Source organism: Schistocerca nitens, chromosome 4 (genome assembly GCF_023898315.1).
Source record: "Schistocerca nitens isolate TAMUIC-IGC-003100 chromosome 4, iqSchNite1.1, whole genome shotgun sequence".
In the NCBI taxonomy this organism is placed as follows: Eukaryota; Metazoa; Arthropoda; class Insecta; order Orthoptera; family Acrididae; genus Schistocerca; species Schistocerca nitens.
The window spans coordinates 204,414,897-204,439,017 of NC_064617.1; the positions used below are offsets into that span (position 1 = coordinate 204,414,897).

The window sequence follows — 24,121 nt, forward strand, 5'->3', positions numbered from 1 at the left end:
CAGAGGCGCAGCTGATTGAGATGCCGACGCACCTCACCAGAGGCCCCCAAAACCAGATACATAGCGCGGCCGAGGCAGTGAAGAATGCGCCCTTCGAGCCAACGCTGTGAACCTCGATAGTGGCGGTAGTAGACAACGTCGCCTGGGGCAAAAGCAGGTGTCTGCCGCTGCACAGGAATCTGATGCGGCGGTTGTAGAAAAGACATCAAGGTTCGATAAGGGCGACCGTGGAGCAACTCAGCCGGCGAGTGACCATCTCGAGGCTGAGAGCGATACAAGGACAAAAAGAGCAATAATGCATCCTCCCGAGAATGCGACTCTTTCAACTTCAACATCTGCGACTTGAAAGTCCTGACCAATCCTTCAGCGGCACCGTTTGACTGTGGCGAAAACGGCGCGGACGTCAGATGTTGAATACCATTGGCCTTGCAGAATGACTGAAATTCTGCGGACCTGAATTGTGGGCCATTGTCGGAAACAATAGTCTGTGGAAGACCTTCAATGCAAAAGATAGCAGATAACGCTTGGATGGTGGCAGATGACGTCGTGGAAGACATCCAGACAACAAAAGGAAAATTACTGAATGAATCGACGACAACCAACCATCGAGCATTCCAGAAGGGACCAGCAAAATCGATGTGTAAGCGTAGCCAAGAGGAAGGGGCTTTTGGCCATGCGAAGAATGTCCGCGGTGGTGCTGATTGTTGTTCAGCACACACCATGCAAGAAGAGCACATATTCGTAATCGCGGCATCGATTCCGAACCAAGTACAGTGCTGACGAACAACTTGTTTCGTTCTCACTATACCCCAATGTCCTTGGTGGAGAAGCTGTAAGACAGTGGACTGTAACGAACGTGGTACCACGACCCTGGACTGATCATTATCTGAACGCAACAGCAAAACACCATGTCGTTCAAAAAGTCTCTCCTGGTGAGCAAAAAATCGGCGAACCAACGGGTCCCCGATCCGTGACTTTGACAAGGGCGCCAGCCGAACTGGCCGTGCGGTTAAAGGCGCTGCAGTCTGGAACCGCAAGACCGCTACGGTCGCAGGTTCGAATCCTGCCTCGGGCATGGATGTGTGTGATGTCCTTAGGTTAGTTAGGTTTAACTAGTTCTAAGTTCTAGGGGACTAATGACCTCAGCAGTTGAGTCTCATAGTGCTCAGAGCCATTTGAACCATTTTTTTTTTGACAAGGGCCATTGCGTAGCAACAAAACGCAGAACGGTAGCAAGGACAGGGTCGGCAGTTGTGGATGTAGCTACACGACGAAAATCAATCGGAAACGATTCGACCACGTCATCGGTTTCCGAATCAATGAACATGCAAGCATGTTCGGAGGAATCGAATGCTCTATCCTCAGCAACAGGCAAACGGAACAACGCATCGGCGTTTCCGTGCTTCGCAGTGGACCGATACAAGATATCGTAGCGGTACTGCGAGAGGAAAATAGACCAGTGAATGAATTTCTGCGCCGTACGTGGAGGTACAGGCTTGGTCAGATGAAAAAGCGATGTCAAAGGTTTGTGGTCTGTGATGATGGTAAAGTGACCACCATACAAGAAATCATGAAACTTTGTAACACCAAATACGAGAGCCAATGCTTCTTTCTCTATCTGTGAATGATTTCTTTGCGCAGACGAGAGCAATTTGGACGCAAAGGCAATAGGACGATCATGCGAACCATCTTTGTTCGCAAGCACAGCACCGATCCCGAAATCCGAGGCATCTACCATCAACAAAAGGGGTTTCCGGGGATCGAATGGCGTAAGGCAAGTATTGGAAAGCAACGCCGATTTAAACTGGCGAAAGGCGCGTTCGCATTCCGTCGTCCAGACGAACGGAACACCTTTACGGCGTAAGCGATGAAGCGGAGCTGAAATGGAAGAGGCGTGGCGCACATATTTGTTGGAATAATTAATTTTTCCCAGCACACTCTGTAGCTGCTTGAAATTCTGCGGCGAAGGCAAGTCTTGTATGGCACGGAGGTGCTCGGGACTGGGATGTATGCCTTGGGCATTGAGTACATGTCCCAGGTAGGGCAAGTCACGAGCAAAAAACACACATTTGTCCTTCCGCATGCGAAGACCATTTTGTCGCAAGACCTGAAATAATGTTCTGAGATTGGCTATATGTTCTTCTTCCGTCTTTCCGGAGATCACAATATGGTCCAGATAGTTTGCTGCAGTAGGGACCGACACACAAACAGTTTTTAGATATTGCTGAAACAATGCAGGGGCGGATGCACACCCGAATGGCAGTCGTTTGAATCGATACAAACCAAGATGCGTGTTAACCACCAAAACGCGCTTGGATTCTTCGTCCACCGGTATTTGCAAGTACGCATCCGCTAGGTCCAACTTCGAAAAGTATTTAACCGGGCACAGTTTGTCAAAAAGATCTTCCGGGCGGGGTAAAGGAAAAGTTGCAATCACTACTTGCGCAATCACTGTTGCCTTGAAGTCCACACAAAGTCTCAATTTTCCCGAAGGTTTTGGCAAAATTACTAAGGGTGATGCCCAGAGAGAAGCGTGCACACGTTCAATTACACCTTGCGATTCCAAATCGTGTAATGTTTTTGCGACCTCATCACGCAATGCTTGGGGAACATTGCGCGCTCTGAAAAATTTCCGTTGCGCGTTTACTTTCAGTTCCAAATGTGCTTTATAGTTCATAGCGCAACCGCCCGGTGCAAAAAAGGACATGTTCAAAGTGTTTGCCAGAAAAAGCTCAGCCCGGTGCAAAAATGTCTGCAAATTCTTCACATAGACGAGAAACACTGTCAGAAGGCACAGTCTGGTTCACTGATGGGACCTGATTTATTATAGACAAGTTAAACAACTGAAATAAATCTAAACCAAACAACTTCACTGCAGAAGAAGAACGAAGAACATAAAATGACACAAGTTTTGTTTGTCCCTTGTATGTTGCAAGAAGGCTGACTGTCCTAACACAGGGATCTCTTGACCTGAATAGCTAGTTAACTTAACAGTTGCGGCACGCAACGGAGGTGTGCCCAACAGTTTGTAAGTGTCTTGATTGATCAGTGAAACTGCAGCCCCGGTATCGAGTTGGAATGGTATCACTTTGCCATTAATGTCCAAGTCCACAAAAAGTTTATTGCCCCGCTGGCGACAAGAGCGACTGTCTCGTGCAATGTGAACTGACACTGGTACAAAATCACTTGCCACTTGACGGGAGTTCGGGCGATGTCGACGCACACTATTTGTGGGACGAACACAGTCACTGTTAGAGAGAGTGGCACTGGGCGGAGTGGAATGGACTATATGAATTTCCATGGGCGAAGTTTCGCGAGCCTGAGTATCCTTGGTTCGATTCCGATTCCGGCGCGAAGCAAAGGGCCTGGAATGATTTTGAGTTTCCGATCTGAGCTTTTTCTGGCAAACACTTTGAACATGTCCTTTTTTATTACAGTAAAAGCAAATAGCTTGGCGTGACAGGCAATTCTCACGCGAATGTCTAGTAGAACACCGCAGGCATGATTTGAGCACTGCATTTGCTTGCTGCCGTGGTACACGTGGCGGAGAGCCTGGCGGCAGCGGCGCGGCCGGGCGCGAGGGCTGTTTACTGCTCCGTGCAGCTCGCCCGGCGGGCCGGTTAACCTGACACACGGGTGGCGAAGTTGCAAATGATTCCTGAGCAAAGTCAAGTGTGTCCTGCCGATCCAATATGTCCATCACTTGTTGAAGGGAGGGATTGACTAGTTTCAAAATCTGTTCCCTTATATGAACATCAGAAACGTTCTGTGCAATTGCATCACATACCATAGTATCTGAATAAGGGAGTCCACATTGACACTCAAAAGCACAATCCCTAGTAAGGCCTTGCAAGGTTGCAACCCACTCCCTATTAGTCTGACCTGCCGTACGTTTTGTACGAAAGAAGGTGCACCGTTTGGCAACTACATTGACTGAGTCTTTGAAATATGCATCTAATGCAGACAAAATGTCGTTGTAGGACAGAGTTGCTACGTCGCGTCGGGGAAATAATTTGACTATCACACGGTACGTTTGTACGCTGACCGAAGACAACAAAAATGGCTGCCGCTCGTTACCTTGAATTCTGTAGGGGGCGAGATGGAATCCAAATTGGCGTGACCACTCCGTCCAGCTTTCCAGTGCAGCATCAAAAGGTCGAAAAGTTGGTGCAACAGCGTGATGTGGATGCGTTAGCGGTGGAGCGGCGGCTGCCGCATCGTTTTGCATTGCACATTGACCCTGGACGAGCTGTCCAAGGGCATCCAGTAAGGCCTGCATCTGCTGATTCTGTAAGCGATAAAATTCGGACAGTACATCTGGAGATGGTGGCGAAGCCATTACACAAGTAAATCAGGGCAGTATAGTTAAGAACGCGGTATTGCCTCGTCGCCAATGTTGTGGTTGGCAGGAGAGCCAACACCGTGTTACTAGAGGAAGCCGAAAGGCACGTGTTTTAGCTCATGCAGGCTGGCGTGAGGTCTGGAACAGGACAAGGAAATTAGAATGTGGAAAAAACGGACGTAGCTGGTGGAATACTTAACTTTAATCCATTAATGGTGAACGTCGCTCTTGACGGTACGTGATTCACAGTATCAATAGTAACTGGTAATGGCGCCTTGCTAGGTCGCAGCAAATGACGTATCTGAAGGCTATGCTAACTATCGTCTCGGCAAATGAGAGCGTATTTTGTCAGTGAACCATCGCTAGCAAAGTCGATTGTACAACTGGGGCGAGGGCTAGGAAGTCTCTCTAGACCTGCCGTGTGGCGGCGCTCGGTCTGCAATCACTGATAGTGGCGACACGCGGGTCCGACGTATACTAACGGACCGCGGCCGATTTAAAGGCTACCACCTAGCAAGTGTGGTGTCTGGCGGGGACACCACACAAACGTTTATGGATTTCACTCTGATTTCTTATTCTGCACTCAAGAATTCAATAACAGCACGCTGCTTGTAACGGAGCCGTATGTAGACGCCATTTTGACGCTGTACTACGGTTCTGCCATCTGCCAGAACGGTTCGAAACTTCACAGGCACACAGAACAAACATCAAATGTGAAGCACCAACAAGAACGTTTCTCTACGTATATTAATTTTTTTTTTTTTTATGTGGGGCATTACTTATTGAACGATCCTCGTAGATGCGGCTCAAGGCTACGTGGCCGTTCTCGACAGTCTCCGCACTCCATGTTTAGACGCACTTCGTATTTGCACGCCAGATACTGATAACGTTCTATGATAAAGAAATTCGACATTTTACTCGTTCCTCGGTGCTGAGAGATGCCATTCGCTCCATACTGCAGACTGTAGACAAAACAGGCTTTAAGAGAAAGTTTTGAGAGAATATTAATTTCCCTTCATTTAACCGTGTAATAAAACTAGATGTGCGCTATGCACAATGTAGAATAGCATTTTCTTCCTTCTTACAGACTGACGGAAAGAGAAAGGTGCTCACGCTGAGCGATGTTACATAAGAGGAAATCTCAGTTCTTTTCTTGAGTAATTCCCTCGGTCGTGAAACGTGAGTTATAACTGAATTTCTGTGCGGAAAAATTAAAATTTCTGAATTTACATTTGTACTAGACGAACCGTTGTGAAGAGCTAGACATTATTCTGCTCTGTAATACGGTTTCTTTTCGTTCTATTAATGGATGCAACCCAGAAAGATTGACTGGTTATATGCCTCTTTTCAAGCTGTTACATGTATCTACTTTTTATCGTCATGGCATGCACGGAGATGATAATAGAGTACCTAGAAATATTTCTATACTATCATGAAATCTAGTTCTTGGAATTTTATCCATAGACTTCCGGGAGATATTCAAGATCCTCCTTCTAATGTTTTCTTAGCTCACCGTTTACACCATCCCGAGAGGCAAACGACCTGTGACCGTCTGTAATGCTCTTTACTGATTTCGCACCATTTCCCTTGCTAGTCCAGCCTAACACGGATCTTAATAAATTTTAATTACGTTCCAAAACGGACTAGATACATATTTGTAAGTAATACTCTTCGTAGATAAATGGCAGTTGATCAGTGGTCTAGCAGCAACACGAAGCTAACCATTTCTTTTAGCTTACGCAGAGTTTATGTGATCGTCAATTCTTCAGCCAACGCGTTAGTTTAGCTTAGTGCACATTTGTATTCGTTAAGAACAATACTGCAACACAATAAAGGATGATTGTTTTGAAACGCCGTTATTGCCTCCCGTCGCGACGCGTAAGTTTGAAATTTAGCTCAAAGGGGCCTGAAACCTTTCTCTCCAATGGTGTAAAAGCGTGGCTCTCTATGATTTCACCCTCGAACTCGGCGATACTTCAGACAGCAAGGTGTCGACACGTGCGAAAGTAAGATCACAGCTCAGAAGTTCATATAATCTGTAAGGTGGGTAAATGATGTCACATTGGGACCACATTTTACCACAGTTGTGCCCAACGCCACAATAGACATGCCACACGAATGGGAAGGTCATCACAGCCCGTCTTATCCACGTTTCACCCGTTCGTTTGATGCTTCTGCGATGGAAGTCAGAACTTCAACGTCTAGCGTTGATACAACGCGGGTTTCTTGTGAGTCGCCGAGGAAACCATTTCTAACACATGGCCGCTCAGAATCGACCCGAAAAGGTCTCAGAAGGTGGCCTAAAAGGCGGGAATGAAACAACCCCTTCCCTAAGGGCGTTCATTTTCACCCATTTCGCGATCGAAAATGACAATTTGCAGTGCGATGTACGGTACGCAGACGTTCTTGACAAATTTTGCGCGGCTGATATTTCACGGGAGATTCAATCCTTTTCTAAGGACGTCGCGGTGCTGAAACCCTGTAGAACTTCATATCACCCCCTTGTTGTGTAGCATGATCACAAATTTTGTTTCAGTATCCTGACTGGAACCATTAAGGATTGTTCAAAACCGTTCACCGAAATTTGAAAGTGAACCGAAGCAGGAAAGGGTGTTTATGCTTTTTCATTCTTCCTTTTTCGCACCGTCCTGCGATGTGTATATGTCCTGGTGCGGCATTGAATGAAATGCAAGGGGTCCTCTAAGACCCCCAGTTCGGCAACACCCTTCGTGCCACTCTAGCACCTTTTTTGGGCACTTTAAAAATGTTCCTGTACTGAGATACTCATACATCGATCGCTACCCGCAGGAGAGACAAGAATCTCGCTCCACACTAGCGCCTGCTGGCTGCATACGAAATCAAAGACGTATCGAAAGGGAAGCCAGTCTGGCTTGTAGACAGAGTTCGGTAGATGGTGTCTGTGTGCAGAGACATTTTTAAAGTGTCCGACAAAGGTGCGCAGGTGCATCGAGGGTGTAGCCGAACTGGGCGATCTTAGACGGAGTCTTTGCAGTTTTATTCAAATGCGTTTATGTGTCGCACCCCATCATACACATGCCACAGGATACTGTGAAAAAGGAAGAACGAAAAAGTGTAAACACCCTCCTGTTTCGGATCGCCTTCAAATTTCGTCGAATGGTTTTGAACAGTCCCTAATAGCTCTACTCCGTATACCAAAACAAAACTCGTGGCCATGCTACACTCCAAAGGGATTCGCCCACGTTCAGCGGGATTGTAGACACTTTATGTTCTTATAAAGAGGTATCAGCAGTCGCAAAATTTGTCGAGAACGTCGTCCTGTTGGTCATCGCACTGCGAAATGTCCTTTTCGAGAACGAAATGTGTAAAAATGAGCGCCCCTAAGAATGGGTGGTTTTATTGACGCCATTTGGACCACCCCTAAGGCCTTTTGATGTCGATTATCAGCGGCGGTATGTTCTAAATGGTCTCCTCGGTTGTCCATAAGAAACCTGAAGAAACCTGTGTAATTTGAGCTCTAGGCGTCGTGGTTCTGATCTCCATCGCAGAGGCGTCAAAGGAAGAGGTGAATTGTGGGTAACAGAGACTGTAACGACCTTGGGATAGTGTGGCACGTCCGTAGTGGCGTTGGGCAGAATCGAGGTGAAGTTTGGTGCTAACCCACCTTACAGCTCCCATTAACTTCTGAGCTGTGGCCTTTCTTTCGCATGTGTCGACAACTTGCTGCCTGAAACATCGCCGAGCTCGAGAATGACATCACATAGCACCACGCTTTTGCATCACAAGAGAGGGAGGTTTCTGGCGGCTTTGAGACAAATTTCAAACTTTTGCTGCGCAATGGGAGACAGCGACGGGGTTTCAAAAAAGCGATCCTTTGATCATGTTTCGCAGACTATTTGTCGGCCTTCATACCATGATTTTCATTTATTCTACATGTGACAGGATATTACTACGCTCATGCTGATAAATTAAGGATAATTGCTGAATGTGGTGCCACACAACGTGGCACTACACAAAACTGGCGCTAATAGCGTAGGCGCATAAGGAACACACACGACACAGACCTGTAAGTCCGCGGTGTTGGTGATATATTGAGAATTCCGTCCCGAACCACATGTGTTACAAAACGCCACCGTTTCCTGCGCATGTTCCCCGACATCAATATGGGATATGATCACTATGCACAAGTACACAGGCCGCACAACAGGTCGGCATACCTTGGATCAGGTGGTCGAGCAGCTGCTGGGGTATAGCCTCCCATTCTTGCACCAGTGGCTGTCGGAACACCTGAGGTGTCGTAGGGACTTGAAGACGTGCAACGATACGTCGAGCGAGAGCATCCCAGACGTGGTCGATGAGGTTTAGGTTTGGAGAACAGGCAGGCCACTCCATTCGCCTTATATCTTCTGTTTCAAGGTACTTCTCCACGATGGCAGCTCGGTGGGGCCGTGTGTTATCATCCATCAGGAGGAAGGCGGTATCCACTGCACCCCTGAAAAAGCGGACATACTGGTGCAAAATGACGTCCCGATACACCTGACATGTTACAGTTCCTCTGTCAAAGACATGCAAGGGTGTACATTCACCAATCATAATCCCACCCCACGCCATCAAGCCACAACCTCCATACAGGTCCCTTTCAGGGACATTAAGGTGGTGGTCCCTGGTTCCTGCTTCACACCAGATGAAAACCCGGCGAGAATCTCTGTTGAGACTATACCTGGAGTCGTCCTTGAACATAACCTGGGACCACTGTTCCAATGACCATGTACTGTGTTCTTGACATCAGGCTTTACGGGCTCTCCTGTGACCAGGGGTCAGTGGAATGCACCTTGCAGGTCTCCGGGCGAGTAAACGACTTCTGTTCAGTCGTCTGTCACTATGTGTCTGGAGACAACTGTTCCAGTGGCTGCGGTAAGGTTCCGAGCAAGGCTACCTGCAGTACTCCGTGGCCGTCTGCGGGCACTGATGGTGAGATATCGGTCTTCTAGTGCTGTTGCACACTGTGGACGTCCCGTAATGTAGCGCCTGGACACGTTTCCTGTCTGCTGGAATCGTTGCCATACTCTTGAGATCGCAGTTTGTGGCACACGGAGGGCCCGTGCTACGACCTGCTGTGTTTGACCAGCCTCCAGTCGCCCTAGTATTCTACCCCTCAAGTAACGTCATCAATGTGTGTTCTTTGAGCCATTTTCAACACACAGTCACTATTAGCACGTCTGAAAACATTTGCACACCTACTCGCTGCACTGTACTCTGACATGCACCAACACACCTCTGCGTATGTGGACTGCTGCCAGCGCCACCGAGTGACTACCACAGGTCAAATGTACCGCATGGTCATACCCCGAGGTGATTTAAACACACAAACTGCCACAAGTCTGAGATTACAACTAATCATATCCTTAAAGCACTTAAAATACAAGGTCGTCCAGAGAATAAATTCTGTTTGCATTTCCCTCCGCAGCAGCTCTGCAGTCGCAGCTCGGTATGTGCGCGGTAGTTGCTTTGACTCAAGGAGGAGGAGGTGACACCATTTAGAGTTGGTTGTGTATTTGTTATTCTGTATAGTGCTTGTTTAGAATACCGAAGCTAACTGAAAATCCCGTCGCTTATGAGATTTTAATTCGTTTGCTGAATGCGAAGAACACTGAACCACTCGGCATTCATCCAAAGGTTTTGTGAATTTTACAGAGATAGGTCTGACAGTGCAATGAATGACGTTACCGCGTGCACAATGCCGAACAAAATGGGCGTCCATGCTTGGTTAGTGAAGAATTTGTTCGTGCAGCTGAAACAATAATTTCACAGTATCAGATTTTTAAAAACTTTCTGTAAATTAAAATAATATTTGTTCATGCAATTTTTTCTGGAAAACTAAATTTGCGAGAATTTTGTCTTTATCTGGTTCCAAAACCTTTCACAGAACTATACAAAAAGACAAGATGGCTCCCCAACCAGGAAAAAGTGTTGCGTTTTAGCCGCGCGGGTTTAGCCGAGCGGTCTGAGGCACTTCAGTCATGGGCTGTGCGGCTGATCCCGGCGGTGGTTCGAGTCCTCCCTCGGGCATGGGTGTGTGTGTTTGTCCTTAGGATAATTTAGGTTAAGTAGTATGTAAGCTTAGGGACTGATGACCTTAGCAGTTAAGTTCAATAAGATTTCACACACATTTGAACATTTTTTTTGTTGCGTTTTATCTGTTATGAAAATTTCAGTCCAGTCACAAATCATGTTAGATGGTTACGGACATACACCTTCCTTCAACAAACATATGTATGATATTTGGTCGAAAGCCTTACGAAAGTCTATAATAGCCGATTCTAGTCATTTCTTTAATAAATGTTACGATTTCTTGTAACTCTGAGCTGCCACATCAAATAATTTAAACTGACCCACAATTCGGTGTTTTGATAAGAGAAACAGAGCTAGAATGAGCTACTAACCAAGATCGCGAAATTTTTAGGCGTATGTCATAGGTCATTTTTGGTCGTAATTTTATATGTCATAATTCTTTTTACACCGATGTTGGGTACGAATAATTGTCCAAGTCGCCGTAAGGAACCTGACGCGTCCATGTTTGCTTGAAAAACTACCGCGCAATACATTCGGATTGGGACTCTTTCATGCCCGGTCATCAGCGTAAGACCGTGGTCTGTGGACTGTGGGGCAATGCCGAAATGTCATTTGGTCGGATGAGACTTGTTTCTCTCTGTTTCTAACTTGGGGATGAGTTTACGTTCCAAGAGCATAACATGGCGGGGATTCGGTTATGATTCGCAGCAGTGTTGTGGAATTCCATCAGTCTGCGAGGTCGCATTTCTGCCAGGGATTATGTGACCATTTTGACTGATCAGGTCCATCTCATAGCAGAAGGTTTGTTTCTCAATGGTGACGCTATGTTCCACGACGAGAGGGTCCCTGTTCACACAACTACCATTGTCCCAGGACTGTTTTTTTGAGCTCGAGTATGAACTGTCGCATCCCTGCTGGCCACCATAGTCACCAGATTCTAATATGACTGAACCTTTGTGGTCTACTTTGGAGAAAAGGGTGGGTGATCGCTACAAATCTCCATCATGGTTACATGAACTTGTCACTATTTTGCAGGAATAATAGTATAAGATTCCCTTGAAGTCGCACAGGACCTGCATTTATCCATTCCAGGGCGACTGGAATCAGTTTTGAATGTCAGCGGGTTTCCGTATTAGGCATGGTAATGCGTGGGGTTTTTCGTGTTTCCATATTTTTGTCCTCCCCTTATATGAGGGGTTAAACGGCCGTTGGTTTGCATGTGTTAGTTTCGTGAAGCGCTACCTGTGATCACAACGTACTTAACTCTTGTATCAGTTGTTTATGTTTTTTGTCAAAGGATTTCTGTCCTTCTGTTTTCACCTAATTTACGATAACCCCATTGTGTAACTATAAAGTTTACGAATAAATGTAATATTTTCTTTTTGTTCATTCTGAGTTAAAGTTCTTAACGTTCAAAGCGCGTAATGTGATGTACCAGCTGATCAGCAACGAGATGCTGAAATGAGATCGCCGGTAAAACGCGAATAATGCTGTACTGCTTTACGAATTTGATGAGCTATTGCTTTTGCCTATTAGTAAATGTGCCTTTCCGCCGCTTTACATCTTTTTTTTTTCTTGCAGTCGAAGCTGAACTGCGAGGTGCTGCACGACGACTTGGCTCTGGAGGTGCGATGGGCCATCGCTGGGGACAGCATCGTCGTCCAGCTCGTTGGAAAAGTCGGTGAGTAGCCTGGAGAAAACTACAATAAGGAGTAGAATGCATAAGCAAAATGAAGAGACAGTGTTTTAAGGAACGTTTTATCGTAACAGCAACATATAAAGTAACATCATTTATCTACACGATATCTTACACCCTCTATGCACTTGATCCATTTCTTGACAAGCTTTCTGATTCCGTCCCGGAAGACGTTTTGTGACACCGTGGAAAAGTTAGATTCGCACAGGTGCTCCTTCATCGATCCACAAAATGAATAATCTGTTGGAGCTAGATCAGTGATTGCTCGAGCAGCTCAAAATCAATACTTTGAATGCATTAGCTGTATGAGGGTCGGAATTATCGTGATGCAAAATCGTACTTTTTGAACACACTGAGGTGACAAAAGTCATGGGATAGCGATATGCACATTTACAGACGACGGTAGCATCGTATACACAAGGTACAAACGGGCAGTGCATTGGCGGAACTGTTATTTATTCGCAGGTGATTCATGTCATAAGGTTTCCGACATGTTTATGGCCTCACGACGGAAATTAACAGATTTTGAACGCGGAATGGTAGGTGGAGCTAGACGCTTAGGACATAAGTCGTTACGGAATTCAATATCCTGACACCCACTGTGTCAACAGTGTGCTAAGAATATCTAATTTCAGGCATTACATCTCACCACGGACAATGCAGTGGCCGACGGCCTTCATTTAACGATCGAGAACAGCGGCGTTCGCGTAGAGTTGTCAGTGCTAACAGATAAGCAACAATGCCTGAAATTACCACAGAAATCAATGTGAGACATACGACGAACTCATTTTAAAGGATAATTGAAAGCGATTTGCGTAACTTCAACACGCCTGCAGCTGATGCATGTGCGGAGATCACCTAAGATGGATCTTTAAAGTGTGTTAGCTCACTCTAAATGTTAATGGATGACGAGAGACGCTATCACGAAATCACATGTCACCTAAAAATATTAAGTGCACATATTCCCTTTTCGTATTATAAATACAGGGTTATTATAAATGATTGAAGCGATTCCACAGCTCTACAATAACTTTATTATTTGAGATATTTTCACAATGCTTTGCACACACATACAAAAACTCAAAAAGTTTTTTTAGGCATTCACAAATGTTCGATATATGCCCCTTTAGTGATTCGGCAGACATCAAGCCGATAATCATGTTCCTCCCACACTCGGCGCAGCATGTCCCCATCAATGAGTTCGAAAGCATCGTTGATGCGAGCTCGCAATTCTGGCACGTTTCTTGGTAGAGGAGGTTTAAACACTGAATCTTTCACATAACCCCACAGAAAGAAATCGCATGGGGTTAATTCGGGAGAGCGAGGAGGCCATGATATGAATTGCTGATCATGATCTCCACCACGACCGATCCATCGGTTTTCCAGTCTCCTGTTTAAGAAATGCCGAACATCATGATGGAAGTGCAGTGGAGCACCATCCTGTTGAAAGATGAAGTCGGCGCTGTCGGTCTCCAGTTGTGGCATGAGCCAATTTTCCAGCATGTCCAGATACACGTGTCCTGTAAAGTTTTTTTCGCAGAAGAAAAAGGGGCCGTAATCTTTAAACCGTGAGATTGCACAAAACACGTTAACTTTTGGTGAATTGCGAATTTGCTGCACGAATGCGTGAGGATTCTCTACCGCCCAGATTCGCACATTGTGTCTGTTCACTTCACCATTAAGAAAAAATGTTGCTTCATCACTGAAAACAAGTTTCGCACTGAGCGCATCCTCTTCCATGAGCTGTTGCAACCGCGCCGAAAATTCAAAGCGTTTGAATTTGTCATCGGGTGTCAGGGCTTGTAGCAATTGTAAACGGTAAGACTTCTGCTTTAGCCTTTTCCGTAAGATTTTCCAAACCGTCGGCTGTGGTAGGTGTAGCTCCCTGCTTGCTTTATTCGTCGACTTCCGCGGGCTACGCGTGAAACTTGCCCGCACGCGTTCAACCGTTTCTTCGCTCACTGCAGGCCGACCCGTTGATTTCCCCTTACAGAGGCATCCAGAAGCTTTAAAGTGCGCATACCATCGCCGAATGGAGTTAGCAGTTGGTGGATCTTCGTTGAACTTCGTCCTGAAGTGTCGTTGCACTGTTATGACTGACTGATGTGAGTGCATTTCAAGCACGACATACGCTTTCTCGGCTCCTGTCGCCATTTTGTCTCACTGCGCTCTGGAGCGCTCTAGCGGCAGAAACCTGAAGTGCGGCTTCAGCCGAACAAAACTTTATGAGTTTTTCTACGTATCTGTAGTGTGTCGTGACCATATGTCAATGAATGGAGCTACAGTGAATTTATGAAATCGCTTCAATCATTTGTAATAGCCCTGTATATGCTATCAAATGATACCTACGTAATTTTTCACTAACTTTGCCATACTGACTCGAATTCAAAGTATTTGTCACATGATTTCGTTGTCTGCTGTTTCGAAGATATGGTTATTAACATAACTTTAACTGGTTGACTTACTAGAAGTAGCATTCGAACATAAAATAGCTTCGGATTCCCTCCTATCAGTCGGCCGGCCGCGGTGGTCTAGCGGTTCTAGGCGCTCAGTCCGGAACCGCGCGACTGTTACGGTCGTAGGTTCGAATCCTGCCTCGGGCATGGATGTGTGTGATGTCCTTAGGTTAGTTAGGTTTAAGTAGTTCTAAGTTATAGGGGACTGCTGACCACAGATGTTAAGTCCCATAGTGCTCAGAGCCATTTGAACCTCCTATCAGTCACCTAAAGGAAAAGTCATAACAGACTAAAATACTAATTGGCCAAACACGGGGTCCTACACAGCACGCAACCGAATTTAAAACTTCCCCCAAATCCTTGAACGCCTTACACTTCCTCTCGTTTTCTATGTCTGGCTACATTTACCTCCCTGCATTCAGTACCGGGTTACCAATTTTCCCACAGCTATCCTTCGTCTCCCGCAAACCTGAGTCAAAACGGTCCATCGTATCCTTCACGCTTGAGGACTTTTACATGTTGCGTCGTTATCCCAATGTACCATCTTTCTTATAAACGCTGTTCGGAAATTCCAGTTACAAATTTCTAGGACTTGTACAGGGAAGTGAGTAGATAATATTTTGAACAGGAAACCATGTCCGGAAACGAGCAGCTCTTCCATTACCGTGAGCTTCACTATACAGAAGGATCAATTCCCCATAGCTCACCAAATACCAAGGACGTTTTCACCTATTCTACGTCTCCCACAAACCTGAGTCACAAACGTGTATTCTGCAAACATGTACTAAACCGTGTTGCTATAACACAGACACATGAATGAGACTTCAACCAGGCCAGAGAGGTTGGATAGATGTCACATAAAGCCAACCAATCCGGCAACAACCCCCCCCCCCCCAACATGATTACCATGCTGCAAACCTAGCTAGCAAACATGTTTTCAAACGAATGAAGCACGGAAAAGATACGTTTCCAGACATGGGTTTCTCTTCAAAATATAATGTGCTCACTCGCCTCTACAAGTTCTAGCAGTTTGTAACGGGAATTTCCGAACACCCTGCATTTCAAAGCATTTCACACCCTTTCCCAGGGAGATTACAACGTAATCTGTCCCGTCCGTCTCATATTAGCTAGTCTGCAGCCCCAAATTCTCAAATGGTGAATGTAAATAAATAAATTAAAAATAAAAAACTTGCTGAATCATATGGAAGGTCTCTTCTTTATGGCATAAGTAGTGCTGGCGAGAAATTTTAGGTATACCTAACTGAAGTTACTAAGGAACACTACCTACGTCATCTCCACATTTATACTTTTATTTCATGTACTGGATACGTTTTAGGCTTCACATTCTGTGGTGTTTAAAAGTTACTGATGGCTGCAAAGCATGGATCATGTAAACCTTAGCTAATTGATTTGCTTACTGAAATATGCCTTGGCGTCTTATAAATGATATATCCGATGGAGCTATACCACACGCAGAGTTCTTTGTTCCTAAATTCCATACTTTCGGACAAAGAACGTCAAACATCGTTTCACAATTTTGAAGGCAAACAGCCTGACATGGTATATGAAAACAGCAATTTCCGTGACACAGTATTGATTTTACACACGTTTTCTTTCAAACGAACAAGTTGTTCATCAGTTTTGTCGGGACTCCTTGTTGTCTGAAAAATAATGTATCAGCGAACGTGGTGGCGCAGTGCGTTCAGGAGGACGGAGGCTCAAATCTTGATCTCGCCATCCAGATTTGGATTTTCCATGGTTTCCCTAAATCACCTAAGGAAAAGTCCGGGATCCTTCCCAAATACGAGATAGTGTTTAATCTCTTAAAATCAATGGGCCGTTAAGCCCTAATTTTTTCGGTTTTTGACTTTTGATTCTGACACGTAAGGTCTGGAACTCTATTAGACAGCGACTGCATCATCAAGATCGTGGAACACAAATTGCTCTGTCACATGGTTTACTGTCGTACTTATCTGGGCTGCAAGAGATATGCCATGCGGCAGAGAGTTGTCATGTAACATAGCAGCCAGGTAACGCTTCGCTCGAATGGAAGACGAATTAAGCTGCCATCAGCGCTTCAACGGCTGTGACATTTCTTCTCTCTTTTCCTCCCGAACGTCTCCAATCCAGCTTTCCCCCCAGCTTTCACAGCCCGCCCTTTCACTCGCAAATGACCTGTTGTAGCGCGGAAGAGGTGCATTAGCGCGGCATTATGTTAGTTCTTAGGTGCCGCGCTAGCAACGCAAACTGAGTCTCTTATGAAAATGAGCTCACCTCTGACATTCTGCCAAGAAAATAAAAATACCGAGAGCAAAGAAGCCTGGCGTGCGCTCCTAGGACTCACTTATTTTTCTAAACACCTCTTGAAGTCATAATGTCTCTCTCTCTCTCTCCCACACACACACACATATATATGCGCTCACGCTTATGTCGCTATTATCAAATCATCCTGCCCACCTTCATCTACACTGACTTACATGGGACGAATGGTTGTTTGATAATAAACTTTAAGTCTCTAACTGAACAGAACATACTGCCTTAAATAGCCATAAATAGTAATACATTAAGTGAAACATTCTGTGCGAAATTTCTTGGACTATATCTGGTTAATATTCTAATGTAGTGTCTAGTGCAGTTCAACATAGAACTTTCTCAGGTAACAAAACTGTATGCCGGGCCAAGCCTCGAAAGAGAATCATTGTCTCCTCAGGCAATGCACTTGTAGACTGAAATCCCTTCAAAAAATATTTTACACACATCACGAAGGATTATTCCAGAAAACCTACCCTGCATATCTTGTTGCACTAGTCGGAAGAAACTCTCGTCCGTGCGAATTCTCCTGCATACATTGCTAGACTAATCTAAACAAATTCTACTGTATACCTCGATAGACTAGTCCACATAACTTATCTTGTCTACCTTGCAAAACTATTCCACAGAAAATTTCCTCCGTATCTTGCTACACTAGGCCAAATAACTTTCCTTTACACCTTGATAGACTAATTCGCAGAAACTTTCCTACGAATCTTGCTGTACTAGTCTACAAAAACGGTGCTGAGTATCTATCTAGACTGCTCCACATAACCTCTCCTATATACCTTGTGAGCCTTGTATGCCGAATCCCTTGTTCATATCTAGCTATACCAATTCACAGAAGCTGTTCTGCAAGCTTTCCTGGAAAGTGAATACTTTTCTTGAGTCGTATCTAGATAATCCGTCGGTAAAATGGTTTCGCGTGAAAGCTAATGGTCTCGATCTGAATACCACCCACTACACAGTTCTAACATGTTAGTAAGTTTATCAGTAGCATACATTTCGTTCAGAACTTAATTGAAGTATTGGTCTGAATTCATGGATTGGGGCTAAATTTAATTTTTTTCTGGGACGATACACCTCAGACAAAATCTGAGAAACTATAGTATGTTGAAGTATCTGTTTATGTGTGTAAGAGACTAAAGTGTCTGGTAAATAAACAGTTTAACACAATGGAAAGGAAAGAACAGAAATTAAAAATCTCCATGAAAGTTTAGCTCAAAATGAACTGAATTCAATGCAATGAATAGACAGGTGGGCGCGAAATCAGGGAAGAAGCAAACACATGAAAAGATAGCAATGCAAAGCGTTCAGGTATGCCTAACCTCCAGTCTATGGAAAATGCGATACTTAAAACAACATTTCTTCATTGATTTCATCTGTATGTTAGAATGTCGCTATTTTTAATGTATCTTTACCTATCCACGTTTACACCTACCTTCCCTATCTTCCAGGTTCTAACATTTTCTTTTACTTTGGAACGATATCTCCAGGTCATAATCTTGTCCATCACAGGTGATTCAAGTTAATGCTGATACGAGCCAACACCACGGCTATATTAAGACACATTTATTATGTCACGGACGGTTTCGTTCAATATGCAGCATCAAGCAGCAGTGATAAAAGTCTCTGTAACAAATTCTCACAGAATTGTGCCGATATAGAATTTCTTATGAAAACTGTTTGCTGTGCCACCTGGAGATCTGCAACGAATGAAACCTGTCATGACGTAATCAATGCACCTTACTATAGCTGTGGTGGTTCTTATTAACTTTCAACGATTATGTTTTATCTACTCTGGAAAAAATGGCGACGCTGTCGAGCAAATGCTAGAGATTCTTCGGTAAATTTTTCTGCAAAAATAAAATACGCAGTATTCGATTAATACAGAGGGCAGAATGGGCAATACGCACTAAGACTCACCTGTTAATTCAGAGATAAAGTTACAATTAGAGTGTGGCGTAGTTGCGCCTCGAAATATATACACTGAAGCGCCAAACAAACTGGTATAGGCATGAGTATTCAAATACAGAGATACGTAAACAGGAAGAATAGCTGCTGTCGGCAACGTCTATATAAGACAAAAAGTATCTGGCGCATTTGTTAGATCGGATACTGCTGCTACAATGGTAGGTTATCAAGATTTAAGTGAGTTTGGGCGTGGTGTTGAAGTCGGCGCACGAGCGATGGCGATGGGACACAGCATCTCCGAGGTAGCGATGAAGTGGGGATTTTCCCGTACGACTATTTCACGACTGTACCGTGATTATCACGAATCCGTTAAAACATCAAATCTCCGACATCGCTGCGGCCGGAAAAAGATCCTGAAAGAACGGGACCAACGACGACTGAAGAGAATCACTCAAGGTGACAGAAGTGCAACCCTTCCGCAAATTCCTACTGATTTCAATGTTGGGCCATCAAAAAGTGTCGGCGAGCGAACCATTCAACGAAACATCGTCGATATGGGCTTTCGGAGCCGAAGGCTCACTCGTGTACCCTTCATGACTTCACGACACAATGCTTTACGCCTCGCCTGGGCCTGTCAACACCGACATTGCACTGTTGATGACTGGAAACTTGTTGTCTGGTCGGACGAGTCTCGTTTCAAATTGTATCGAGCGGATGGAATGACGGGTATGGCGACGACCTCATGAATCCATGGACCCTGCATGTCAGCAGGGGACTGTTCGAGCTGGTGGAGGCTCTGTAATGGTGTAGGGCGTGTGCAGCTGTAGTGACATGGGACCCCTAATATGTCTAGATACGACTCTCAGGTGACACGGACATAAGCATCGTGTCTGATCACCTACATCCATTCAAGTCCATTATGCATTCCGACAAACTTGGGCAATTCCTGCAGGACAATGCGACACCCCACACGTCCAGAATTGCTACAGAGTGGCTTCAGAAACACTCTTCTAAGTTGAAACACTTCCGCTGGCCACCACATTCCCCAGACATGAAGATTATTGGGCATATCTGGGATGCCTTGCAACGTGCTGTTAGGAAGGGATCTCCACCCCCTCGTACTCTTACAGATTTGTGGACAGCTCTCCAGGATTCATGGTATCAAATCCCACCAACACTACTTGAGACATTAATCGAGTCCATGTCACGTCGTGTTGCGGTACTTCTGCGTGGTCGCGAGAGCCCTACACGATATTAGGCATGTGTACCAATTTCTTTGGCTCTTCAGTGTATAATCCGTCCTTCTTTTAGTCTATCCATAAAACAGAATAACAACTATCTCGTCTCCTTCACACGAAGGAAAGAAGTGGCAGCAGCGATACAAATGCTAAAAAATAGCATCCTACAAGAAAAATTGAAAGGTTTCTTCACAAACCCGCGTCGTTCAAGAAATTTATTTGCTTCATTTTTTACTCGTATTATTACTTATTGATTTACATACCTTGTTACCCTTCCTATCTTCCAATCCTGATACGGAAAAAGACCTAATGAAAAAACCTGCAGTATAGCCAGTCTCCATTCCTAGCAGACGAAACCCGTGAGTAGAGTGTTTTGGCATCTTTCCAGTGACTTGTACCTCGGGTCAAGATAAATGAGACGCAGTTGTCTTCTGTTGAACGGCTTTCAAAATACATACATCAGGAAAAGTTTTGCATCACACTTTTATTTCGAAATTAATAGGACAGGAAACAAAAATTGACTATGAGGCATGCGATGATCGAGCCAGGCTCGGTCCAAGTTGTCCCAGCCTTCAGTGACGATTCTACATAAGTCGTGAATAGTACATGGTCGTTGTCGATGTACAAAAACAGTTCCTTTCAATCGATCCCACACATGTTCGATTGGGTTCATTTCCGGAGAAGAAGCTAGTCACTCCGTTTTCGTGATCCTTAGCACGCTGAATTACAGTACCGTTTTTACATCACAATAATCAAAGAAATAATTTTAATATGATAAATAGTATTAAAAATTTTTAGTGTCCATACTGACAATGTAAGAAATATATACTTTGAACTAATAAAGTTAATGTTGGCAGAACTTGTACTTCTGCTACTGCTGCCACTAGTAATGATAATAATAGTAATAATAATAATAATAGTAATAGTAACAGTGACAGTAATAAAAATAGTGATTGTGGAAGACATAAAAAGAATTTATATATGTACAAAACAGATGTTTTCTGATACAGCGAGTTGTTAAGGGAAGGAAATTGAAGGAGGCTACACCAGCTGAGAATACTGGGAAATGAGGTAGTTGTGCCTGGAAAGAAGGATGTACAAGGATAACGAATACGTAAAGGGACAATGATAACCATTATTGTTGCTTTAATAGATATCTCATTAGACTTCTGCCATCCATTTAGATGAAACTGTCACCAAAATGTTAGCGATACTGTCCCACTGCTGGTCGCAGATTCTCCTCCCTGTACTGCAGAGCAGTGAGATTGCCCCCAACAACCACGAGAGGTGTAGAGTGGCACCATGTAACCCACCCCAAAAACATCACCACCGCCTTGTTACACATTTGGGATCAGTGTTGGAGGCTTCGATATTAAGGCGTTATCTCCAAACGCGTTGTCTGCCTTTATCAGAGTGTAAACAGATCTGAGTTTCGACCGTAATCAACACGTGACACCAATCCTAGGGTGTCCATTCTGAAAGATTTCTTTTTCCTCTGGAAGGGAGTGCATGGTGTTTTGGGGTACAACGTGGTGATTACCAAAGTCTTTCGGAACGATGATTCGCATTATGTAAGCATCTCGTCACAGTTCAATGCGATACATGACGTTCCTCCAGCGCCGCATGCAGTTCTGGAGTACTCGGCCCACAATTCCTTTGATACAAAAAATGGCTCTAAGTACTATGGGACTTAACATCTGAGGTCATCAGTCCCCTAGACTTAGAACTACTTAAACCCAGGTAACCTAAGGACATCACACACATCCATGCCCGAGACAGGATTCGAACCTGCGACAGTAGCAGCAGCGCGGTTCCGGACTGAAGTGCCTAGAACCGCTCGTCCACAGGGGCCGGCTTCTTTGATCCAAAACTCGTTGACATCGATCTTTCAGTGCATCTGTCGAAATTGTGCTGCCTGTGCAGTGAAAGTCCTCAACACTACCTGTTCATTATAACCCGTTCCATGTCCGCACCACATCATTTTGACGTCAAAATCTTATATGGTTCACGTGCGTTCTGCGCGTAGCGTGTTGATGCCGCCCCACGACTGTTCGCGACTGTCCTTCGTGGCATAATGAATGTTCACTTTACTGTTGCACTGATGTCTCTAATTCGTTCCTGATGGTGCTTTACTTTCAATTAAAAAGTGCAATGGAATCGAGAGCGGGTTCTGGCTCTTGATAACTGTGTGTATGTTTACAAACAACGTCAGGAGTGACCTACCGATCGGTAGAGGAAAGCCACAATAGCAACATACCTGCACGGTATATCGGGGAGACGCAACACTTTTGTTGATTTATGTCATGAATTTCCGGAGAAACTAAGCGGGAAAATTACTGTGGCTGATAGAGGACCTGCATATATCACACTGTATCCATTCATATCATTTCGGTACATTTAATACATGTCTTATAATCTTTATGGTAGGATAAGGTACTGTTCTCCACAGACTTTTTTCACTAGTGGTGACACTCCCACTTGCCCCATGAGAGAACATTTGACAGTATAGTATGGAAATCACAGAGATTAAAACATATGTAGCGATGAAAGCCCGTGGCCCGTGTCTGCCCTGGATGAGTACTCTTTAGCCTAAAGGGTTAGGCGACTGCCCATAAGCAGGAAAACCAATTTCGAGAGTTCCGATCTGGCACAAATTTCCAACTATCAAGTTTTCTTCATTAAAGTATAATTCAGGAGTTTAAAAAATTGAAGTTGGCTTGACTGTTTGCAGCCAATGGCGACTACATGGCGTTCGGTCTTTCGGGGCATCCGGAGCGGTCCAGGATGGTGGGCGGCGACGTGGCGGTGGCGTGGGTGGACCACGACACGCTGCAGGGCGGCGCCGACGACTACTTCCTGGGCGCCAAGTCGCAGTGCTCCGGCGGCACCGGCAGCTGCCCCGACGAGCGCATCAGGGTACGTCTCTAGACTCACTCAGTGGCACCTATGTATTCGCTTTAAACTCACCAGCGGGTCCTATGACGTCATCTCCGAACTCGCCGTCTCTGTGCTCTCGGACACGCGAGTCTCTGCCCCTGGCCATTTAATTGGACACACATCACTGGAGACTGTTGTTGGGTACGAGTGGACTATACAAACAGAAAGGAGACCGAGCACCTGAGTTCGCAAGTATAATCACGGACTCGCTCCATTGCCGCTACTTACACAACCAATGGGCACGACTAGAAAGGAGAGCGAGCACCTGAGTTCGCAAGTATAACCAGGGATTCGCTTCACTGCCGCTACTTACACAACCACTGGGCACGACTATCATTAGATACTTATACAGGGTGTACATAAAGTCCGGGAACGCTTTCAATTATTTATTGCACAAGAACCAAACACTGTACAGACATCATACATACGTCATTTTGACGAGAAACCCTAGAAGTTATTTTTTTTTTCACGTATACCGCCACAGCGCAGTTTGGTAATTTGTCGATAGTCAGTGCAAGTCGCAAACATGGCGAGTTCAGGTGCGGAGCGAGCTGTCTGTGTGTTGGAGTTCGACAAAAACAAATCTGCTACAGCTGTTCAACGTATGTTTAGAAGTACAGCAAGAAGCCACCAACAAGGAAAGCCGTTTACCACTGGCACAACAAATTTGTTTTTTGTGCATTGTCACGTCGAAAACAGTACGGGCCATTCTTCTTCGCCGAGAGCACTGTCACTGGATATTCCTACTTGGACATGTTGCAGCAGTGGCCGATGCCTCAAATGCAATCGGACTCTCCGTTCATCTTTCAGCAGGATGGGGCTCCACCCCATTTTCATCGTGAAGTTCGCGGTTACCTGAACACGGAGCTGCCGCATCGATGGATAGGCCGTGCTACAGAAGGGGACAGCTGTTTCATAAAATGGCCTCCCCGATCACCAGAGCTCACTCCGTGTGCCTTTTTTCTGGGGGGACGCATTAAAGATCTGGTGTATGTACCGCCTCTACCACGTGATGTAGCTGAGCTCCGGAAGAGAGTACGAGAAGCGACTGCCATAGTCGACGATGCCATGCTGGGACGGGTATGGCAAGAATTCGATTACCGTATTGACGTCTCCCGGGTCACTCTGCAATATGTATTACATCTGTACAATGTTTAGTTCTTGTGTAATAAATAAC

General features: G+C 45.1%; 1 protein-coding gene across 1 annotated transcript in view; it reads left to right on the forward strand.

Moving 5' to 3' along the window:
* LOC126253083 (protein Skeletor, isoforms D/E-like) overlaps nt 1-24,121 on the forward strand; it is a 316,336-nt gene that overhangs the window by 206,512 nt on the left and 85,703 nt on the right. Inside the window, exons 7-8 of the mRNA XM_049954182.1 lie at nt 11,975-12,074; nt 22,739-22,923. Coding sequence (XP_049810139.1) covers nt 11,975-12,074; nt 22,739-22,923 — 285 coding nt within the window. The remainder of the gene's footprint in view (nt 1-11,974; nt 12,075-22,738; nt 22,924-24,121) is intronic.